This window comes from Oncorhynchus keta, chromosome 31 (assembly GCF_023373465.1).
Source record: "Oncorhynchus keta strain PuntledgeMale-10-30-2019 chromosome 31, Oket_V2, whole genome shotgun sequence".
Classification (NCBI taxonomy): domain Eukaryota; kingdom Metazoa; phylum Chordata; class Actinopteri; order Salmoniformes; family Salmonidae; genus Oncorhynchus; species Oncorhynchus keta.
In genome coordinates, this window is record NC_068451.1 from 17360388 (window position 1) to 17382245 (window position 21858).

The window sequence follows — 21858 nt, forward strand, 5'->3', positions numbered from 1 at the left end:
TCAATCACCACCTTCCGGAGACACCTGAAACCCCACCTCTTTAAGGAATACCTAGGATAGGATAAGTAATCCTTCTCACCCCCCTTTTAAGATTTAGATGCACTATTGTAAAGTGACTGTTCCACTGGATGTCATAAGGTGAATGCACCAATTTGTAAGTCGCTCTGGATAAGAGCGTCTGCTAAATGACTTAAATGTAAATGTAATGATGTAGGGAGACAAACTTAGTTCTGATTTTGCCAACTCCTTCTTCATTATTATCACTTGTTATATAATCAGGTTACATGCAATGTAACATGTCGCTTGAGTATGTGACATAGAAATAGAATGAATAGAACGGCTTGAAAGCTCTAACCCTGGATATTTGACTGGTAAACTCATGGTTATGTACATTCACAATGGCTGCCAGATATTGTGAAGCAATAATCTTCATGGTATTTTCCAATTTTTTATAAACAGATGCTAGATTGCCACAGTAATGTAGAATGTTCATTCAACTAACTGCAATGGAATGTATTTTTTTTGTAATGTCAGTTGAGTTGAAATCACAGCACAAATTGAAGGGTATACTTCCTGCTTTTACTTCCTGCCATGGGTACACTCAAAATGGCTCCCACTCAAAATGGCTGCCACTCAAAATGGCTGCCAGTCCACCCATTATGCCATCATTGACTTGAATGATATTACCTCTATTTCTATGGTATGTGATGTGTGCAAGAAGTTTGTTACTGAAATCTAAGATTGTTTATATTGATTACAATCAACTCAATGTAGTTTGAGCGTTGAGTGTTGTTGAATTGATACGCTGCTGTTGATACTGTTCTATTGACTTGATCTATTCTATATGATTTGGAGGATAATCTAAAGCTATAACTAACTGTTTTTTAACATATCACTAAATGATAAATGTGTTCATTCTTGTCCACCCTTTACTTCTCCCTCCTCTCCTGTTATTCAAAATGGCCACGCCTGTAGGAATCTGATGGCGCTCCCAGGCCAGAGGCTCACCATCATCACCATGCTCCGGTGTTCTCAGCACTCCGCCAGGCCCGTGTAGTGTCGTCCACCTCCGAGGAGGAAGAGGCCCTGACAGAGAAGTTCCTCAAAATCAACTGCAAGTACATCACAGACGGCAAGGTACATATCATGTATATTCATATATATATTACAGTACTATACAATATATATAGTATTTTCTATATATAAAATAAGTACTGTATTATAAGGTAAGCTCATGGAGAAATTCAGAGGACTTTCAGGAATGCTGGCCCTCCGCCAGCCAACATCCACCTCTAGTAGCTCATATCCATGCTATTGAACAAAATGAAACCAATATTGATCCATTCAGTCTAAATCAAAGCTTTGCAGCTTTCACCCCCACAGGGAGGTCAGTATTGGAGCTTCCTGTTCATAGTCAATATCCTTCAGTTTCTTTTGGATACCTGCAGTACAGTACAGCCATTTTGTTTATTTATGCTGGCAAGGTAATATATCTCCTCCAGTAAATGGCTGACACATTTCTTTCACTGCCAGCTTTTTCATGCTCTAACTATATTACTCCGTCTAACCCTTTCTTTCTTTCTCTCTCTTTCTCTCTCTCTCCCACTTCTCGCTCGCTCGCTCGCTCGCTCTCTCTCTCTCTCTCTCTCTCTCTCTCTCTCTCTCTCTCTCTCTCTCTCTCTCTCTCTCTCTCTCTCTCTCTCTCTCTCTCTCTCTCTCTCTCTCTCTCTCTCTCTCCCCTCAGGGTGCGGTGAGCGGGGTGTTGCTGGTGACGCCCAACAACATCATGTTTGACCCCCACAGGATGGACCCTCTGGTGCAGGAGCACGGCTGTGAGGAGTACGGCTACATGTGTCCCCTGGAGGAGGTCATGTCTGCAGCCATCTACAAGGAGATCACTGACAGCAAGATCAGAGAAGCCGTGCCTGCGTAAGAGCCCTGTCGTCTGTCTGTCTGTCTGACAGTCACACACAGGGGTCCCGTTCATTAGAGCACACCGTAGCATCCGTTTTGTGCCTACTGAACCACAGTAACAGGAATGTAGTGGAGAGGAGTAGCGTTTCCGCACCTATTACACAAAATTAACGTTGTTTGCGTTTACGTTACACATCACTCGTTTACCCACATATTTTTCTACCACTCCATCCCTGGTTACACATCACAGCCCCTCCGTAATCACTTCATCAGCCCGGCACTGCAGGCGCACACTGATTACATCAGAAACCATCCAACAGATTCATTATATCCATGCCAAAAAGGAAAAGGAAATGGCAATTATAGCAAGGTTAATTAACTATGCATTCACCTACCTACGTCTGGATTGCTCACCCATTTGCTTGATGTAATAATATATCCACTTCAGCAGCCAGCTTAGTTTATCTCCATGGCATGCCACCCACATACAGATCTCCTACCGTCTCTGTTTTTATTAGCAATTTAACGTGGATTGTTTGCTCAGATCAAGATAATTGTGTTATATTAATACTATGATGAAATCTTACCAAAGCATTAGTTATTTGTAGCTGTGTTCCTCTGTGGCTTTTAAGAACGCGGCGGCAGCGATGCCAAGGTCGTGAGTTCAGATCACATACACATGCTAATTAGGTATGCACTTACTGAACTGTAAGTTGGATGAAAGTGTCTGCTCGGAAACATTTATTATTACTGTAACTATAGAGCTATGCTTAGCCCTTCCACTCTAGTGCCCATCCAGTATGTCTGTGAAAATGTTCAGTGGTGGATTTGGGCTGTGTTAGGTGTTCAGATCTCATGGAGCATCTTTTGTGACGTCTAATGGTTATTGGCTGCAGTCCAAACACGTTATTTATACCCCCTCACCCCTTGCCCTAGCCACTTTCCCTCAGGGCAATCCCCGTCGAAACCGGGTGCAGTTTGATTGCCATCTTAAGTGGAGGTCCAATTCACTAACGTTACCCCCTCTGCCCTCGATTTAGCCCAAAGGAGCGAGTAAACCATTTTGGTCACTTGCGGGGTTGATACGACCCACAATTCAATGCAAACTGTAGTCACATCATGTCAAACTCTGGTGGCCGCGAAATGTCAAATTTGATCAACAAGGCTGCATTTTTGGCATGTCAGAAAAAAGTATTGAAGCTAGCTTGCTAGAAAATATATATAGACATTGATTTTAGCATTGGCAAATTAGCTTAGTCTCGTAGTGAGGAGCCTATAAAACGGAGCTAGATTCATAAACATATTTTGGGGAATTCTGACATTTATAAGAATAAATGACCAAACAATAAAACTAGCTAGCCAGCTACGGGTAACTGTAGCCAGCTACCTGACAGGAGTGCTAGCTAGATATGTTAGCTTACTAGGTACATTAATAGCTTTAGCTAGATACGTTAGCTTACTAGGTACATTAATAGCTTTAGGTTGATTGTTTTTAAGCTCAACTTCCAGATTTCCACCAATTACGTTGCCTCTCCGATCATCACTCTCCCTTGCTTGGGCAAGGGACATTTAAGGTACACTCGGATGTGACGATGTAAAACGTCATTCAAGGGCTGAGGGTTGTACTTTGAGATTGAAACGCAGCCATTGTCTCTGTGTGTGAGGACAGCTGTTTTCTCAAATATGATGCAAGCAGACTCTCTCTGTCTCTCTCTGTCTTAAAGAGCACACAATAACAAACGCCAGTGTTTTATCATAGACACCGGTGGACCTAGGAACAAACTATTTTATTCCCACGAGGTCTTTGAGAACATGTGGAGTCTAGTGCGCTGTTACTGTATGTAGAGGAATCCTGTTAGTTGGCTGGCTGTCTGCACAGTGTTTTTGTTACACTGTGTCCCTGTTAATTTACTGTACAAAACCTCTTCAGATTATTATGCAGAGCCGTTCACTTTTGCGCCAAACAAACATGATTCATATTAATTCCATATTGAGAGGATGACATGTTTCACCTGGTCTCTCCACATTATACTGTAATAAACCAAATAAAATGGTTCCATTCTGCTGCATTCAAATTCAGACCTCTCTAACTTGTATTTTCTTCTTTACTGTTTTCTTCCCTATCTAGACATCTGGAGCCTTTGACGTCAGAGCGCGGGCCCTCCACCTCCTCTCAGCCAGACCCGGAGCAACGTCTGAGAGTCCCGGGCAACGGCAGCGGCAGCGCGGCCCCCCGCAGCACGGAGGGCTCCTTCTCCGAGGACGTCTTTACAGAGTCAGAGCTTTCCCCAATTCGGGAGGAGGCCACTTCCTCCGAAGACCCCCGGCTGGACATATCCTCCTCAGCCACAGCCTCCACAGACTCCATCCAAACTGTCACCCAGGTGGAGGCCTTCATCCCCCCAGGAGAAGCCCCAGGGGCCGCAAGCTGCGCCTGCAAATCAGTCAGCCAGCCGCCAGTGGATGGCCAGGGGAAACAACCCACCACAGCAGTAGACAATCCAGACAGCCACACGGCCCGGAGCCAGTCTCCCATGGGCTCCAAGCAGCACAGTGTGGATGTGGAGAAGGCAGCACCAAGCACACTCACCACCAGCCAGGGACAAGGCCAGGGACCATCCTCACGCCCTGCCTCACAGAGCTCTACCACCGGGCCTGGGGAGCCCTCCGGCCAGGAGGGGAGTCCAGGGGACAGGCCCAAACTGAGCAGAGAAGGGTCCCGGGACTCCGAGACGGACGTGGAGGAACTGAGGAAGATGTGGAAGAGTCACACTATGCAACAAGCCACAGAGCAAATGGAGAATGTAACAAAAAAGGAGGAGGGACAGAACTCTGCAGAAGGTAGTGAGATAACATGTCTCTGTTGTATTATGAAAATATGAAATATATATCCTTACAATATGCACTTACATTGTTTTTCAGTAGGTGTGAAAATATGTTCAGCTTCCACCCTACTTGAGTTCTCAACATGAAGGCAAATCTATTGACAGTTATTGCAGATTATTACACAGCCTCGCTGCCAGGTATGCTGCTGCCATTTGCCATCTCTGCAATTATCATCATCATGTTTATTCTAATGAAGCTCCCAGTGCTATCACAGGAAGGTTGGCTCCGGCTGCTTCCGTACACCTCGGATGCAGTGTGCTCCTGATAACCTCCTGTCACACCTTTGTGCCTCCCCAGTTGTAACTGGACTAAAAAAGGGAGAGAGAACTGTGGAAATGTGTGGTGTGCTGTTATCACTTACAGGAATGAGCAGGAATGAGGCATTATACTCCACTTTGATCTAACTCTGCTGTTAGCCGGTCTGCTGCCACGTGCACTCAACTCCAAGATAGGCTAAAACGTGAAAAATCAAACACAGAGAGACAACACAAACACCCACACCTAACATCTGAGGGGAACCACAGTAGTGTTTAGACGGCCTGCATTTAAAACTCTCAGAGACACGTGCAGCATTTGAAGTGACTTAACTATTTACATTTTACATTCTCTTTTTGGTTTGATGTCTTTTTCAGAAAACATTGAATATTTCTTACCCTAGAACATAGACTACCACAGTAGTGGGCAGGCTCAAACTACTACTGTGTTCTGTGTCATGCCTGCTATAGGTGCTATGTATGTTATTCTTCCACTGTTCTACAGTTCTATGTGAGCTCTAGTGCCTCACTTAGTTGTGTTCAGACCTGGGTTCTAATAGTATTTGTTTTCTTTTGAACACTTTTGCTGCACCTCATTGAGTTTGCCTGGTGCATTGGAAACAATGGATTAGTCCCAAAAGTGCAAACTCCGCCCATCTGCCACTCCAGGCAGGCTCAATCAAACTCTCAAAGTATTTTTTGAAAGGAAACTAATACTGGTTGAACCCAGGTCTGGTTGTGTTCAAATAATTTATATCACCATAATTCTCACCCCACAGAGAGTTCCTAGAATGTTTGCTCTTATTGGCTGGGATCACAGCAGGATTCTGCTTTACTCCACACCATATTACCATGGCAGACGCTAGCCGAGGCCCCACTTCAAAACAAGCCCAATTACTGCGTTTTCAAATATCATTTTTCCCACTGAGCTGTGTTTTCTAAGTAGATGAACCATTTCTCTGGCTCTGTTTGTGACTATGGGTCCCAGTCTGTGTTATGTCACAAAGAGTCTCTTTTATTTGTAGAAGTCCCACTGATTTGACCTTCTAATGGGTTGTTAATAAAAGCAGGTATATGTTTTGGTGTCACAATCCGTTATGATCTATGTTTATTGGGATCATCTTCCTATTATTCTGGCACAGAATTACTGTCTGTTGAGATACCTGGTAAACAGAGGAGGAGATCTAGGTCACATGTCCAGGTCGCAGTTGTAAATGAGAACTTGTTCTCAACTGGCCTACCTGGTTAAATAAAGGTGAAATTTAAGAAAATCTAAATAAAGACCCTGGTATCAAATAGATCTGAAATGTTTTCTTAATTACAGATGGATTAGGTCCAGTGGTGTGGTGAGGGACTACTAGATAATAAGAGGATATGTTTTAAACCAGGAGTAGGCCTACATTTGGTCACTAAATTGAAACATATTCTGAAAGATTGAATTCCGATTGGTATCTGCTTTGGCCCTGTAACTGTTAAGATGGATAAGGTAACAATTCATTATCATGTGATCATTTCCTGTTTGTCATGTGGCTCTACAGTGTCCATGGAGCGGCAGAGGCACCGGTCCCACAAGTTCCTGTGTCTGCGGGTGGGCCAGCCCATGAAGAAGACATTTGTGTCCAACGCCAGCGCCTCCATGCAGCAGTACGCTCAGAGGGACAGGAAACATGAGTACTGGTTCGCTGTGCCGCAGGAGAGGTGAGTGTGTGTGTGTGTGTGCACCACACTGCAGCGCCAAGGTTTGCAGAATCACTGTAGTGCAGCCCCATTGTCTGCCCAGTGCCAAGCCCATCTCACTATGCTGCCACTAGACCAGACAAGACAGCTAGATTATGTATTTATTCACCCACTCTGCAGACACACACTGTCACACACAAATATCTATAGAATAGAATACATGTATTTTTCACAGAGGGAACACAACTAACCACTTTTTCCCCTGTGTGAAAAGTGGACCAGGCTGTGAAAAGCAATTCAGTTACATACATTTTGTGCAGTATCTCAGTGTGCTTTGGATGACATTTCTGTCCACAACAGCACAAATTAACTGTTTTTGCTCTTTTATGTAACTAGGTATTGATCGTAAGAAGATCTGTCAATTTTGACTCCGCTGGGATGTTGCACAGCAATGTCAGCAGTATTCATAATGAATGTATCGTTTAGGCCTTTCAAAGAACAGTACAAGGAAACATGTATCTTCATCAAAAGCTGTAAAATATGTTTTTCTAGTAAATTATTCCAAATTGCTTCAACAGCTTAATTCAATTAGTTAATGCTGAAAAGTCACTTTGTTGCAATGAATTTGCCACAACCTCATTATCAATGTTGTGTCCAAGCACAGTGCTGCCTTTGTCTCCAGTCCTGGAGAGCGAGAGGGCAGAAAGTTATGAATCTGATAAGATGTTTGACCAGCCATTCTTTGGCTTTGGAAACTCTGCCCTTCAGCTATTTTCATTCCCAGTAGCCAGTAGGCTTGTGTTGACCAGCACAGCATAATCCTCTCAGTCTCACATGTTAATTTCATTTGAAGCAGGCAGACAGGCCACCAATCTTGTCTCTGGTCACAGACAGAGTCACACCACCATCACCATGGCCATGTGCCATTGTAGGGTGGTTGCAATGTGTTTATCTCAGAATGTCTCCTGTAATGCTGCCCTGTTACACTGCTGGCTCTGTTCCCATGGGTAGCACTGTGCCTTTATACACACACACATCCGTGCACAGATGCGCACATTTACACATACTCACGTACACAAACACTTTCGTACACACAAACACACGTGCACACACACACACACACTGGCAGACTGACTATGTCTGCTGAATGACCTAGTTGAGTGGCGACCCAGAAGATGTGTGTAAAGTATCCTGACAATGGTGGGAGAGTTCCAGACAGTGGGGAAAAATACCATATACAGCCTGATACATAGAGACAGACACAAGACAGCAGAGAGGCATAACAGCCTCATGCCATTTAGAGACAGCCACAGGAGACAGGAAACAGGAGACAAAGGGCTGTGAGACATGGGTTTAATTCTAGACACAGAAAAGGTAGGAAGTATACGGAGGGTACGGGGCAACAGAAGACGATCAGCAGAGGGGCTAATGATCTTGGAGCGGGAGGGAAAGGTCTCGGCTTCTGGGGGTGTAGCCACGGGGCTATAGCGGCGTGCCAGCGCATCTGGCTTGACCTTCTTGGATACCGGTCGGGACTGCGGAAGCGAAGTGGCCTGGGCCTTACTGAACCCCTCCCAGAGGTCCAAGGACTCCGCAGGAAGACGTCCCGGGGCATGCAGAGCTGACTTCAGGCAATGAGTGTGGCAGAACGGACTCCAGCCCACGATGGCACCAGTAGACCAGTCAATAGAGGGATTGTGTCGCTGGAGACAAGAGAATCCCAATACCACGGAAACCTGCGGAGACTCAATTAGTAGGAATTGGATCGTCTCGCTGTGGTTACCCGACACTCGTAGGTTGACAGGGGTGGTCTGGTAGGTGACCACGGGGACTTCCGGAGTTCATTAGATGCAAGGTGGAATCCTTGAGCGAGGGATTGGGACCACAATCGGACCTCTTCTCCCTCATACGTTCCCACAGCCGACAATCAATCCGGATGGTTAAAGTGATGAGTGAGTCGAGATCCGTTGGTAGTTCTCGTGCTGCAAGCTCATCTTTTACCTCCTCCGATAATCCGTGCAGGAACATGTCGAACAGCGGGTTCCAGGTACCCTCCACTGCTAGTGCGCGGAACTCCACCGCATAGTCTGCCGCACTGAGAGAGTCCTGCCAAAGCTGGAGTAACTTCCAGGCAGCCTCTCTCCCGGACCACGGAGCCTCAAACTTTTTTCACCTCCGCCACGAATCCATCCAGGCTGAAGCATACGGCCGACTGTTGTTCCCAAATTTCCGTAGCCCAAGCTAGGGCCATCCTGGACATCAGCGTAAAGAGGTACGCTATCTTAGAGCAGTCAGAGGGAAAGGAGGAAGGCTGCAACTCCATGATGAGGGAACACTGAGTGAGAAACGCCCGACAGGTGCCTGACTCTCCATCAAAGCACTCCGGGGGAGGTAAGTGGGGCGGCAGGGTAGCCTAGTGGTTAGAGCTTTGGGCTAGTAACCGGAAGGTTGCAAGTTCAAATCCCCGAGCTGACAAGGTACAAATCTGTCGTTCTGCCCCTGAACAGGCAGTTAACCCACTGTTCCTAGGCCGTCATTGAAAATAAGAATTTGTTCTTAACTGACTTGCCAGGTTAAATAAAGGTTAAAAAAAGGTAAAATAAAAAAGTGGGGTTCCCAGGAAACCGAGGTGACGGTGCTGCTACCAGCCAGGTTACTAAGGGGCTGGGAGGTTACCGTTGTGGTAGGCTGCTTGGTAGACAACCCACGGACTTGCTCCCTTAATGTGTCCAATGCCTGGTCGTGACGTTCGGCCACAGCCTGGAACCCTTCAATCAGACCACAAAGCAATTCCTTGTGCCTTCCAATGACAGCTCATTGGGCGGCGATAGCTTTGTGCTGCTGGTCCGAGTATGCCGGGTCAGTCATGGCCAGTTCGTACTATCACGTTTGAAGGTAAGACCCAGGTGCAGACAGTGTCAAAGGAACAAAAGTTTATTAATGGGGCAAAGGTACAGGATGGCAGGCAGGCTCAAGATCAGGGCAGGCAGATGGTGGTAATCGAGTAGAGGGCAAAGATACAGGACAGCAGGCAGGCTCAGGGTCAGGGCAAGCAGAAGGACAAAACCGGGAAAACTAGAGAACAAGAATAAAGACAGGAGCAAGGGGAGAATACTGGTAGGTTTGAGGAACAAAACGAACTGGCAAAAGACAAACACAGAACACAGGTATAAATACACAGGGGATAATGGGGATAATGGGCGACACCTCGAGGAGGATTGAGACAATCACAAAGACTGGTGAAACAGATCAGGGCGTGACAGTCTGACTGTCTGTGTTTCTACCTCTCTCCCCTCCCCAGGTCCGAGCACCTGTATGTGTTCTTCATCCAGTGGACCCCAGACATGTATGGGGAGGGGGTGAAGGGCATCGGCCACGAGCCAGGGTTCATGGTGGTCAAGAAGCCTTCGGGGTTCGAGACAAGAGAAGATGAACCCCTCACGGATATCAACAACAAAGAGTGGGAGGTAAGGACTAGAGAACTGAGGTGTTCCACACTACATTCTACAGTCTGTGTTGTTTCTTACATGGCTGAATGTTGCTGTACAGTAGTATGTGTAGTAGTTACAATACAATGAGTGTACAAAACAATAGGAACACCTTCCTAATATTGAGTTGCACCCCCTTTTGCCCTCAGAACAGATTCAATTCGTTGGGGGTATGGACTTTACAAGGTGTTGAAAGCGTTGCACAGGGATGCTGGCCCATGTTGACTCCAATGCTTCCCACAGTTGTGTCAAGTTGACTAGATGTCCTTTGGGTGGTGGACAATTATTGATACACACGGAAAACTGTTGAGTGTGAAAAAAACAGCAGCATTGCAGTTCTTGACACTCAAACTGGTGCGCCTGACACCTTCTACCGTACCCCATTCAAAGACTCTTAAATCTTTTGTCTTTCCCATTCACCCTCTGAAGGGCACACATACACAATCCATGTCTCAATTGTCTCAAGGCTTAAAAGTCCTTCTTTAACCTGTCTCTTCCCCTTCATCTACACTGATTGAAGTGACATCAATAAGGGATCATAGCTTTCACCTGGATTCACCTTGTCAGTCTATGTCATGGAAAGAGCAGGTGTTCCTAATGTTTGGTACACTCTGTATATTTACCTTCTCATCCAGCCTGTGTTGTAGTCCATAAATGTCCTATTTGTTAAATGCTTTTATTCAGTCAAGTGATTTATTTTGTGGTGATATGTCTGTGTGTAGTGTTAAATGGAATGTATTTGCATTGTTATTCTGCCGTCATCATTATCTATGCTCCTTATGGTTATTTGTGTGTTCAAATTATTGCACTGTCATTTATGATTACATTGTTTTGATCAATCTGTCCAAGTGTTTGCTTGATGTGTTATAGTTATGTTTATTGTGTAATTTGTGTGAATACTATTTCCTTTGGTCGGAAATGCACAATTTTCACTCAGATTACAACAACCACAATGTTTTGCATGATTGTGAAATCATTTTGTTCCAAGTCAGTTGTCCACCTTATTAATGCAGTATATATGGCATGCATTAATATCTCTGTTGTCGTCGGTCATCCCAAACTATAGTTGTGCTGGATGACCTGACTGACTGGGGTGTTCCGCAGTTGTAGACAGATGGATGGAATGGTTCCCGTTGTGAAAAGCTGGTTGGTTCAATGCCGGGAAGGCACATAGTGAATTCTTTAAAACGTGTGGGCATTCTTGTGTCTGTAATATACATAGATGTGTTCAATTCGCTCACCCTTAATAGTGGCTTTATGGGATTTTCATTTCCCCTCAAATGTGGATGTAAGGTTTTAGGATTTAAGAAGCAAGATTTTGAAAGAACAAATTAAGGACTCTTAATGCATTATTCTGGTGTGAATATATTATTCTGGTGTGAATGTAGAGGAATGGGGAAAAGTCCAGTGTGTGGACATGGCTGCTCAAAGTCTGTCCAATAGGTTGGCTGGCTGCACTTGCGTGAGGTATAATAGTGAGAGGATATATTCATTGCATACAGAAATTGATACGCAAGCTGTGGCTGGGATTTAAATTTTAATGTAAGTGAATGCTGTAGGAAACAAAGTGGGCTGATTTGTTTGGGCCTGGTCCTGAAGAGGCTACATGATCCAGTGATTTGAATAAGTAAATAGTTGCCTGTCTTTTACGTTGACCCTTTAAGGTAAACATGGATTTTAAACAATACTTATATTATTTGTCTGTAATAACTATAATGCTGTTAGCCATTTATTATACTTTATTTGGTCATTGATCATTAGGTCTACTGTGCTGTATGTATATTGTATGTCATGCAATATGGGAAGTATGACAATTCAAGCCACTTCATTGATTAACGTTTGATGTGTGCCCAAACTACTCAAAGGTGATCCACCAAGCTTTTTATTGTTACAGTGATGTTACACGAGAAGTGCATTTGATCTCCCTACAGTACCTCATGAATTTTTTTTAAAATTAATGTACTGCTATTGTATCTTTAAATTGCTCTAGTGAAGTATGCAAATAGGAAGTGCCCTCTGCCTTTGAGCAAATAAGGAGCTGGCTTTGCTCCTGTCCTGCATTGCCACTGGCTCTTGCGAGTGTCAAACAAACATCGAAGACCCTTCTAAAATGTTTCTATTTTAGTTAGCTAGTAGATTCCCCGCCCGTCCGGTGTCTGGTTCAACATCGATTTGTGGAGATTGGAATTACTTCTGGAATGTGACTGTCGAGCTCAACCTCGCCCCGAAAGAAAGAAATGTTCTCTAGAAGGGTGAAGGAAGAAACGCCGCTGACCCCTAAGTACACTTATGTATGTATCTATGACAGTCCGTGTTTTAGCTGCGCGTGTTTTGTTGTTGTTAGCCTGCTAGCTACATTACTGGATGGCGAGCTTGCTAAGAAAAAAATGCAAACTGCTTGCCCAGTGACTGACTGAAATCAAAATAGTCACTGACATATCTGATGAGTCTAAAAAGGCAGCACTTGATGTTATCGCTTTGTATCACTCCTTATCTTTGGTTCTCGTTTTGGAAAGTTTTGAGGTTCCGTTTTTTTTCAGTGAACAGAACCGTTTGTGAACATCGTGCTAATAACGTTAGTAACTAATAACATCGTAGCTAACTTGCGACATTGTTTCAATACACTGTGTATAGCTTATAGTTAGTTCTACAATTTCCATTGCATTGACAGTGATCGGCTTCTCTGTAATGGTGAGATATTATAACGTTAGTTGGATGGGCTGATGCAATGTCTGTTTTGGAAAGAATGACCTTCATGTAAGTTGTTATTTGGGTGGAAGGGGAGCAGAGAATAGCTTGAATATTGTAGCCTGGTCTCAGATCTTTGTGCTCTTGCAAACTCCATTTCTCATTGTCAAGCACAAACAGACAGGCACCAGGCTATGGTCGTTGGCCAGCCTGAGACCTTCCTCCTGAACACAGAAGATGGGGATTGCAGCAAACTGGCCTGACTTGGCTTTTCTCAATAGACTGCACTTTAGTGTCAGCTAAAGTTAGGCTCCAAATAAATATTTAATGAAGACTGTAGTTTACCCTTTTCTTTGCATTATTGAGAACTGTAATGTGGGAGCTTGTTTGGGAAAACGTTATTTACACAATGATTTAAGGTGACTAAAGAGGTGTTTCAAGGTAACTTATTTCCGCTTGACCCAAGTTTGCCCAATCCAACTTGACTCAACTAACTTTTAACTAGTGTATGGCAGCAATTAATGTATAGCCTAATTCTATAATAGATTCAGACAATTTCATAATTGTTCTAGTTTTTTTCCATGCAGTATCATAACATATTTATGGATAGGCTTCATTTGCAGGGGTACACAGCTCCAGTCCCTGTGGGCCACCCACCCACAGCACTGCTCATGTCCATAGAAACCTATTAAGTAGGCCTACTGTACTGTATCTGGAGGTGTGCACCCCTTGAATGGGTTTGTTATGCTATTTCATATGACCCCATGATCGCACTTTGTGCTGATTCATGGTCACATCCCCTTGAAGAGCAGGGCCTCAAGGGGCTTAGCTACCTTCTGAAGTAGAAGTCTGGCTTTAAGATGTTATTGTGGAGGTAGAACTTGTAGCTATTGTTAGACTCTGCCAGAACTGCTGTTAGGCTGTTTTGAAGGGGGATTCCCGTGTGTGCTAGCTTCCATGAGCTCTGTCTGGCAGAGATGTTTGCTTCAGCGCATTATTATTAATGATGATTATTAATGATGATGAAAAGCAGCACTAGCACTTTGCCCGGGACTTCACAATACGATATTATCACCATACTTAGGATATGTATTGTGATGCTCACAATCCTGCATGTTGCTCACTGTATGTCAGCTGCAGAGAGAGGAGAGCATTAGAAAATGAGTTTTGATCAGTCATGGATATAGAATTGCTGAAAATATGTTGGCTCACTATTTAAAAAGGTGCAGAACAAGCTATAGGATGAAAAATATTGGGAGTTTTGGCATAGGTACAGCCAACTAGAAATAGCTAAAGCTACTTAGACCCCCCCCCCCTGCCCCCTGATACTTGGAGTCAAAGTACCAATATTGCCCAAAATAATATTGCGATATGTAACTATCGGTCATCTCTGATCAGCAGGTCAAGCGGGGCTGTCTGGGACTTGTTCTCCATGTTCTCCATTTTATATGCTTTCTGGGCGTGGCTAATTAAATCGTTACATCAGAATTCTTGGAGTTCCTCTGTGCTCGTGTCCGGCTATACCAAATGGGTGATTCAATTTGACTTGCACAGTCTTGTGCAACAGATTCAACATGTCTGTACACTAACAGGCTGGCAAGTGCTTGACGGTGCACTGGTGTTGTATCACCTACAGTCCAACGGATCTTCTCAATTGATTAAGATTATCAGAAGAATGTCTTCGTGTGGCTTACGTTGTTTTTGTTCTGCCTGTGTCAGAATGGCTTGTCTGCCTCTCGTCCCTCTGGCTCGTCCTAACATCCACTAGTGGTGTTGCTTGAGATTACACAACCATGCAAAACACTTCTATTGGTTCATATCAACCACCTCTTGATCAAATATTAGACTTTAAACCAAGTCTATTTAATGGAGACCTGAATATCACATACCGATAGATGAAAAAATATACACAGTGATGTCAGGTCTCTCCACCTTCAAATGTACTCTCTCCCCTCCCTCTGCTGTGCTCATCCTTTTTCCTCCATCGCCAGCAGCTGAGTTACACTTCCTCTTCCTGTCTCCGCCCCCCAGGTAGTGTCACTGACTGAGTACCACCGCCGGATCGATGCGCTAAACAGTGAAGATCTGAAATCTCTCTGCAAGCGGCTTCAGGTGCCCCACTCAGCAAAGCTCCAGCTCTCCCTTCCCTTTTTCTAGACTACCCAAATGGTACCCTATTCCTTATGTAGTGCACTACGTTTGGCCACTATTATGTAGGGAATAAGGTGCCATTTTTAGATTAGCCCCTGCCAGGCTCTGTTAGCTCCTCAGTGTGTTTCTGACCTCTTGCCTCTCACCCAGTTGTCCTAGCTGGGCTGACCTGGGCCTACCTGGACTAACTTTGACCTGGGCTAACATTGACCAGGGCCCTGGGATGGGCCAGCACTATGATGCTGCAGCCTCATGTAGCAACTGTCCAAAGAACCGCTATGAGGATAATTTGAAGAGTTTTGTTCAACCGGCAACTAATACCTGGTAGAGAAATGGAGGAGGGTAATTTATGCCTTCATAAAGTTCCCATAATGCCCTGCATCCACTTCTCACAGCTCCTCACTGACCACTGCTGTGGTTAGTTTCAAGAATACCTCATTACTGTTTATTATTAGCCATAGCTAGTTAGATAGCCTAGTCCCAAGGCTGTCATAGAGACAAAGAATGTGAATCATAATACAATATGTTGTAGCTCATCTCTGTTGAGGGATGGGGATTTTCCTGAGGTTTCTCGACTCTGTCAATCAAATGTAGAATTTGTGTTCCTCCACTTCTGAGTGACTCCTCACAAACTGTGTTCATCCATCCACATCTGGGTAGTGAGGAACTGCTGCTTCCCCATCCGCCTCTGCTTTCTATTGAAGGGAGAGAGGTAGATGGTGGGTGGGTGGAAGTGGGATTCGATTCAATCCATTAAGTGGGTGCAGGATTGTTTGTGCAGGACAATGCAGGTAATTCAACAGGACTGTAATGTGATCACGGTCAGGCCACCAGTAGCTAGGCTGTCTACAATCAGGCCTGTTATGGAGGAAGATAAACAACCCCCGCTGGAACTCCAACAGTCCAACACCGTGTCTCCAGCTCAATCACAAATAGGCCTTCAGGGCCACTCAATATTTACTGTTTTGCATTTTCTCCAGCCAACATTCCTATTGTGCTAAGTATAGAAATATCCAAACTCGGACATTGTACAATTTAGCCTCCTGATTTACCCTCTGTATATGGATATAATGCACATTTTCCAAGTGTTATTACAATTCTGGAGAAGCCTACATGTTTTTATGAGCCATTTAGGCTCTCATAAGCCAAGGTTGGCTCCTTACCTTTTAATGTGTTACTGACATAAAGGAGTCTAGTCTATGTTCTCCATAAACTCATTGCTCCCAAATTGATGATTTTCAAAGCTGAGTTAATTTGTTATATTAAGTAGGCCTATCTTGTAAATGTGTGTTTCCTGGGGCTCATGTTAGCCTGTAAAGAATCCTGCCTCTGCTGATATGAGACTTTATTCATATCTTTAAAACCACCTTCTTAGAAATCATATGACACACCCCCAATCCTAGTAAGTCATGTGGTATCGGTTTATTAGCCTATAGAAAACATCTAGCACAGTGTTCGGTTTATTAGCCTATAGACAACATCTAGCACAGTGTTCATCCCAGTCTAGCTCTGTCCCAAATGGCACCTTATTAACTGTAAAGTGCACCGCTTTTGACCAGGGCAGAGTAGTGCACTGTGTAGGGGATGTGATGCCATTTGGGACATATCCTAAAGCGATTGACACCCCATTACCTTTACTAGTTAGACAACCACCCACCCCTCCTGAGTGCCTGTCTGACTGTTGTCTGTGTGTATCCAGATCACCACCAAGGAGGAGGTGAACTCTAAGCATGCCACCTCTATCAAGACGGAGCTGGAGCCTGAGACCTTCAGACCCAACCTCAGTGAGCCTAGCGAGCTGCTGGAGGCACAGCAGATAGAGAAGGTAATAACTCACACTGCTGACGGGCACAATGGCTTGATCCATGCCCATTGATTGTCAATGGGCTATTTCCTAAAGCAACATCATGGTTGACCTTCAACCACAGGCCTTCAGCCATAGCAGTGCTGGCCCTCCCTGAGGAGCTATCTGTTTAGTGACAGCAGACTCTTGAGCCTCATCATTACAAGGCTGATGGTATAGTAGCTGAGTCAGATAATTTCTATGAATTACAATACTGGGATGGTTGGGGTTTTCAGATAAGGTCTGTTAGGTGGGGTTAGTCTTCAGGAAAAAGGCATATTTTCATGTAGGCCAATAGCTGTTGGGGAAAATTGATTCTTGTTAGGACATGCAACAAAGGAAGGAGCCTTAAGAATGTGTGTGACTAGCCTGCTGCGCTCTTATTGTAGGTCTCTCTGTGGTCGACACTTAAAGCCTGTTCTCCTGAGACTGTTGTGTTCTGGGTGTGTGGAGCTCAGTTACACTCTAACAACCAGCTGTGGGAAAAGGTCACTGCAGCTGTAATGGACCATTGATGTCTGTGGCCTTTTCTCTCCTTCATTTCTGTTTCCCCCCTCCCGGCGTCTGTCTCTTTTCTCCAGCTGGCGAAGAACCTCCCTCCTCGTACCATTGGGTACCCCTGGACCTTGGCCTATGGCACCACCAAGCATGGCATGAGCATCAAGAGCCTTTACCGGGCCATGCAGGGGCAGGACACCCCCATGCTGTTGGTTATCAGGGACAGTGATGGTGGGGTGAGTGGGACAACAACACTTCTCTATTAGACCTGAATCCTAAGTCCAGATCTCTGCACGTAACTCAAATGTATATATATCCTCCATTAACTTAAATGTGTAGTTTATGCAAAAGTGTGAGACAAGCATGCTCATCTAAAGTTAGGATTGGGCCTTTGAGCTGTAATAGATTACCATGGTTCCGTACTGTCTGTTTCCTGACCTGGTGTGTTCTGGTTGGTTGTGTTGCTGCAGGTGTTTGGTGCGTTGGCGTCCGAACCCTTCAAAATCAGCGAGGGATTCTACGGCACGGGAGAGACCTTCCTCTTCACCTTCTGTCCAGAGTTTGAGGTAGGCTGACCTCTGACGTCTCTGATTGGTGACCCTTATTCGGAACTGGCCAGTGTGGTCCAGTCACTTTTACTCCTCCTAATGTCCGTTGTAAACTCATCCAACCCTGCTCTGGTCTTACCAATTAACATGCACATCGATAAGCATTTTCCTCAGAGGAGTACTAATCAGTTGTTTTCTTTATTAAATTAACGAGGCATCATATTGTTATGAGAGTGCCTCATTCTCATGACAATGAGGAGCTTATGTAAGATGGCATGAGGGTTTGTAATGATATATTTACAAATGGTGACGTGCTCTGTTCTGTGTTGACAGGTGTACAAATGGACAGGTGACAACATGTTCTTCATGAAAGGAGATATGGACTCCTTAGCTTTTGGTGGTGGAAGGTACGCTATTTTATTTTTATGTAAAAGTTTTATCTAGCAATAAACTTTGAAACTGGGTTGTCAGTTAACCTGTCTAGGACTGCTAGCGGAACCCCTCGCCAACAACCAATGAAATTGCAGGGCGCCAAATACAAATCAACAAATCTCATAAATCAAATTTCTCAAACATACACGTATTAGGCACCATTTTAAAGATACGATTCTCGTTAATCCAGCCACAGTGTCCGATTTCAAAAATGCTTTACAGCGAAAGCTCCACAAACGATTATGTTAGGTCACCGCCAACTCACAGAAAAACCCAGCCATTTTTCCAGTCAAAGAGAGTCACAAAAAACACAAATGGAGATAAAATGAATCACTAACCTTTGATCTTCCTCAGATGACACTCATAGGACTTCATGTAACATAATACATGTATGTTTTGTTTGGTAAAGTTCATATTTAAAATCGGTGTTCCTCATGTAAAATCTTATTTTACTTTGGCGTGTTACGTTCAGTAGTTCCAAAACATCCAAAATATTGCAGAGAGCCACATGAATTCACATAAATAATGTTGATGAAAATACAACTATTATACATGGAACTTTAGATACACTTCTCCTTAATGCAACCACTGTGTCAGATTTCAAAAATACTTTACGGAAAAAGCATAATCTGAGAACGGCGCTCAGAGCCCAAACCAGCCAGAGAAATGTTGGGTAGTCAACATTATTCATAAATAGCATTATAAATATTCACTTACCTTTTGATCTTCATCAGAATGCACTCCCAGGAATCACAGTTCCACAATAAATGCTTGTTTTGTTCGATAATGTCCATTTACGTCCAATAGCTTCTTTTTTTAGGGCGTTTGGTAAACAAATCCAAAAGTGTGATCTGGTCCATTCGGACTAAATGTTCAGAAAGTTATATTACAGGTCAAATAAACTTGTCAAACTAAGTATAGAATCAATCTTTAGGATGTTTTCATCATAAAAGTTCAATAATGTTCCAACCGGAGAATTCCATTGTCTGTAGAAAAGCAATGGAACGAGAGCTACCTTTCAAGTGAAAGTACGTGACTGAGAACGAGGCTGTAGGCAGACCCCTTAGTCAAACCGCTCCCATCCGGCCCCCCTTCACATGAGCAGCCTGAAACAACGTTCTAAAGACGGTTGACATCTAGTGGAAGCCTTAGGAAGTGCAAAATGACCCATATCCCACTGTTTTCGATAGGGGTGATTTCAAAAACAACAAACCTCAGATTTCACACTTACTGTTTGTATTTTGGCAGGTTTTTGCCTGCCATATGAGTTCTGTTATACTCACAGACATCATTAAAACAGTTGTAGAAACTTCAGTGTTTTCTATCCAATACTAATAATAATATGCATATATTAGCATCTGGGACTGAGTAGGAGGCAGTTCACTCTGGGCACGCTATTCATCCAAAAGTGAAAATGCTGCCCCCTATCCCAAACAAGTTAAGATGTTATGATTAGTCTACATTGCACAGTCACTGCTAGGTGTGTTCGGAAGAGTAAAATGGCGCCCATCGTCTTAAGTTTGTCAGAACAGACTCACAGCATGTATGTGATGTTCTTGCTGTCTGGATTGAGTCTCTGAAGATGCTGTGATGTATTTGTCTTGATGTGTTTCAGTGGTGAGTTTGGCCTGTGGTTGGATGGAGACCTGTACCACGGCAGGAGTCACTCCTGTAAAACCTTTGGCAACCCCATGCTCTCCAAGAAGGAGGATTTCTATATACAGGACATTGAGATCTGGGCTTTTGAATAACAAAACCCACCATGGGAAAAAGAGAAAGACTAAACATCCCTACAATGGCATTGTTGTCTCAAACCTAACTGCACATCACCACCCTGCTCCAACCCACTGTCTGGGGCTCCCAGGACGGAGCCAGCTGAAGGATGCGTGTTGTGCGTTCATACGTTACTACTGCAGTTATAACAGAGCTTTTCTTTGTGAATTACCTTGTGTGTATCTTGTTACAGCTGTGTGCAGCGTCTTTGAGGAGGTGTTCTGTCCTGTACTATACTGCGAGGCATCAGGGGATGTGTGGGTTTGTTAGAGACCGTAGAGACGTCTTGTTGCAGAACCAAGGAGGAGCAATCAGATCGCTCTCTCTGGCCTCAGCAGGAGATGATGTCGGCTCAGGTTTGGGATTGAGAGAGAAACTGCCGTAGTCCAGATTATCTGAAATTGAGACACTCAAGGAACCCCGCCCCTCAGAACTTGGTTGACGTCAGTCAGTAGGATGTTACTATATGTGGTGTTACAGGCCTTTAGTGGAGAGATCCAGTAATGAAATTAACAACATGCGTTCCTTTGTTCTCAGAGGAGACGGTTGAACCTAACATAGTTCTGGTTGGTGTTCAAACACCTGAAGGAATAATCTCAGCAGGATGTGAGGATGATGAGGACACTATTATGGGGAGGAGGGGTATTTTACATCTTTGGTTTACTTCTGAGGCAAGAACTACGTATAGAGTGTTGTGTATTGTAGTCCTATTCTTCACCATCACAGCACATAGCTAGAATCAGAATATTACCCATCGTCGTACTAATAATGTTCTGTTCAGTGGGTGTACTACGTGTGAGTTCAGCTACCACCGGCGCCCCTCAGGAGTCGTGTGTACTGTTCGTAGACAGTAATGTGTTGCAATAGATTTGTGGAATATGCAAATTACTGTCATGTGACCTCAAATAATCCAGGTTGGCGCTTTTCCTCGCCTGTCCGTGGCTCTTTATCAGAGAGGACTTGTAAAGCTTTCATGTCTTGATCCACAATTGCTTTTCTGGGTATAATTTGAAAAGCCTGAGACGTGGTTAACTGTTTTACATGCATATGACAATTGTATATTATTTATATATGATTATATATAAATATATTATATAATTAATTATATGTTGCTGTTGTGTGACAGTGATCTTTTTGTGCTGATGTTTCAGCTGTTACAAATATAATGTATATTACCCTGTAAATTAATGTTAAAATAGTAGATTTGTTCCTATATAGAAACACATATATGATTGGTGGGTTGCTTCTAGCACTTGAATCCGGTCTAAAAGCGTTATAAACCAGGTTCTTAGACTTCTAGTAGCTGTACAGTACTTTTTTGTTTAGAATCATAAACATGTTAACTGTTAGTAGAAAGCTTGCTGCTATAATATTAAGGGTAAAGCTAAACTAATGCTCTGTGTAATTAAAGGGGAGTGAGGAGGCTGAATGTCAAAGATGAATTGAACTCTCCTCACAAGTTCTGCTGAGTGGTGAGTCTTCATTAGTTGGTAGACTGACTGTTAAGACTGTGGACTAAGAAAAGATGTACATTTAAACTTCACAGCAGCTTTCCTTCCCCTTTCTGGTCTTCCACACCAGTATTTGTGTCTGTGGAGTCACAAAGAATAACATGGATAAATCCTCCTCATTATTTTACAGGAACACAATGTATTATTGATGTATAAATTAATAAATAACAATAAAATTGTTGTAACCTGGGACTT

The 21858-nt window shown here is 43.8% G+C and overlaps 1 protein-coding gene across 9 annotated transcripts in view; it reads left to right on the top strand.

Moving 5' to 3' along the window:
- Window positions 1-21853, top strand: part of LOC118364567 (oxidation resistance protein 1-like) — a 212208-nt gene extending 190355 nt beyond the window's left edge. For 7 of the 9 annotated variants that reach the window (XM_035746214.2, XM_035746213.2, XM_035746217.2 and 4 more), the window contains 11 exons: window positions 976-1137; window positions 1745-1929; window positions 4043-4755; window positions 6593-6752; window positions 10033-10198; window positions 14939-15019; window positions 16758-16883; window positions 17483-17635; window positions 17870-17965; window positions 18281-18354; window positions 19995-21853. In XM_035746214.2, the coding sequence (XP_035602107.2) occupies window positions 976-1137; window positions 1745-1929; window positions 4043-4755; window positions 6593-6752; window positions 10033-10198; window positions 14939-15019; window positions 16758-16883; window positions 17483-17635; window positions 17870-17965; window positions 18281-18354; window positions 19995-20130 (2052 nt within the window). In that variant the 3' untranslated portion in view covers window positions 20131-21853. Of the gene's footprint in view, window positions 1-975; window positions 1138-1744; window positions 1930-4042; window positions 4756-6592; window positions 6753-10032; window positions 10199-12239; window positions 12511-14938; window positions 15020-16757; window positions 16884-17482; window positions 17636-17869; window positions 17966-18280; window positions 18355-19994 lie in introns of those variants that run through there. The other 2 variants (XM_035746216.2, XM_035746221.2) reach the window with 2 other exon arrangements.
- The last annotated feature ends 5 nt before the right edge of the window (window positions 21854-21858 follow it).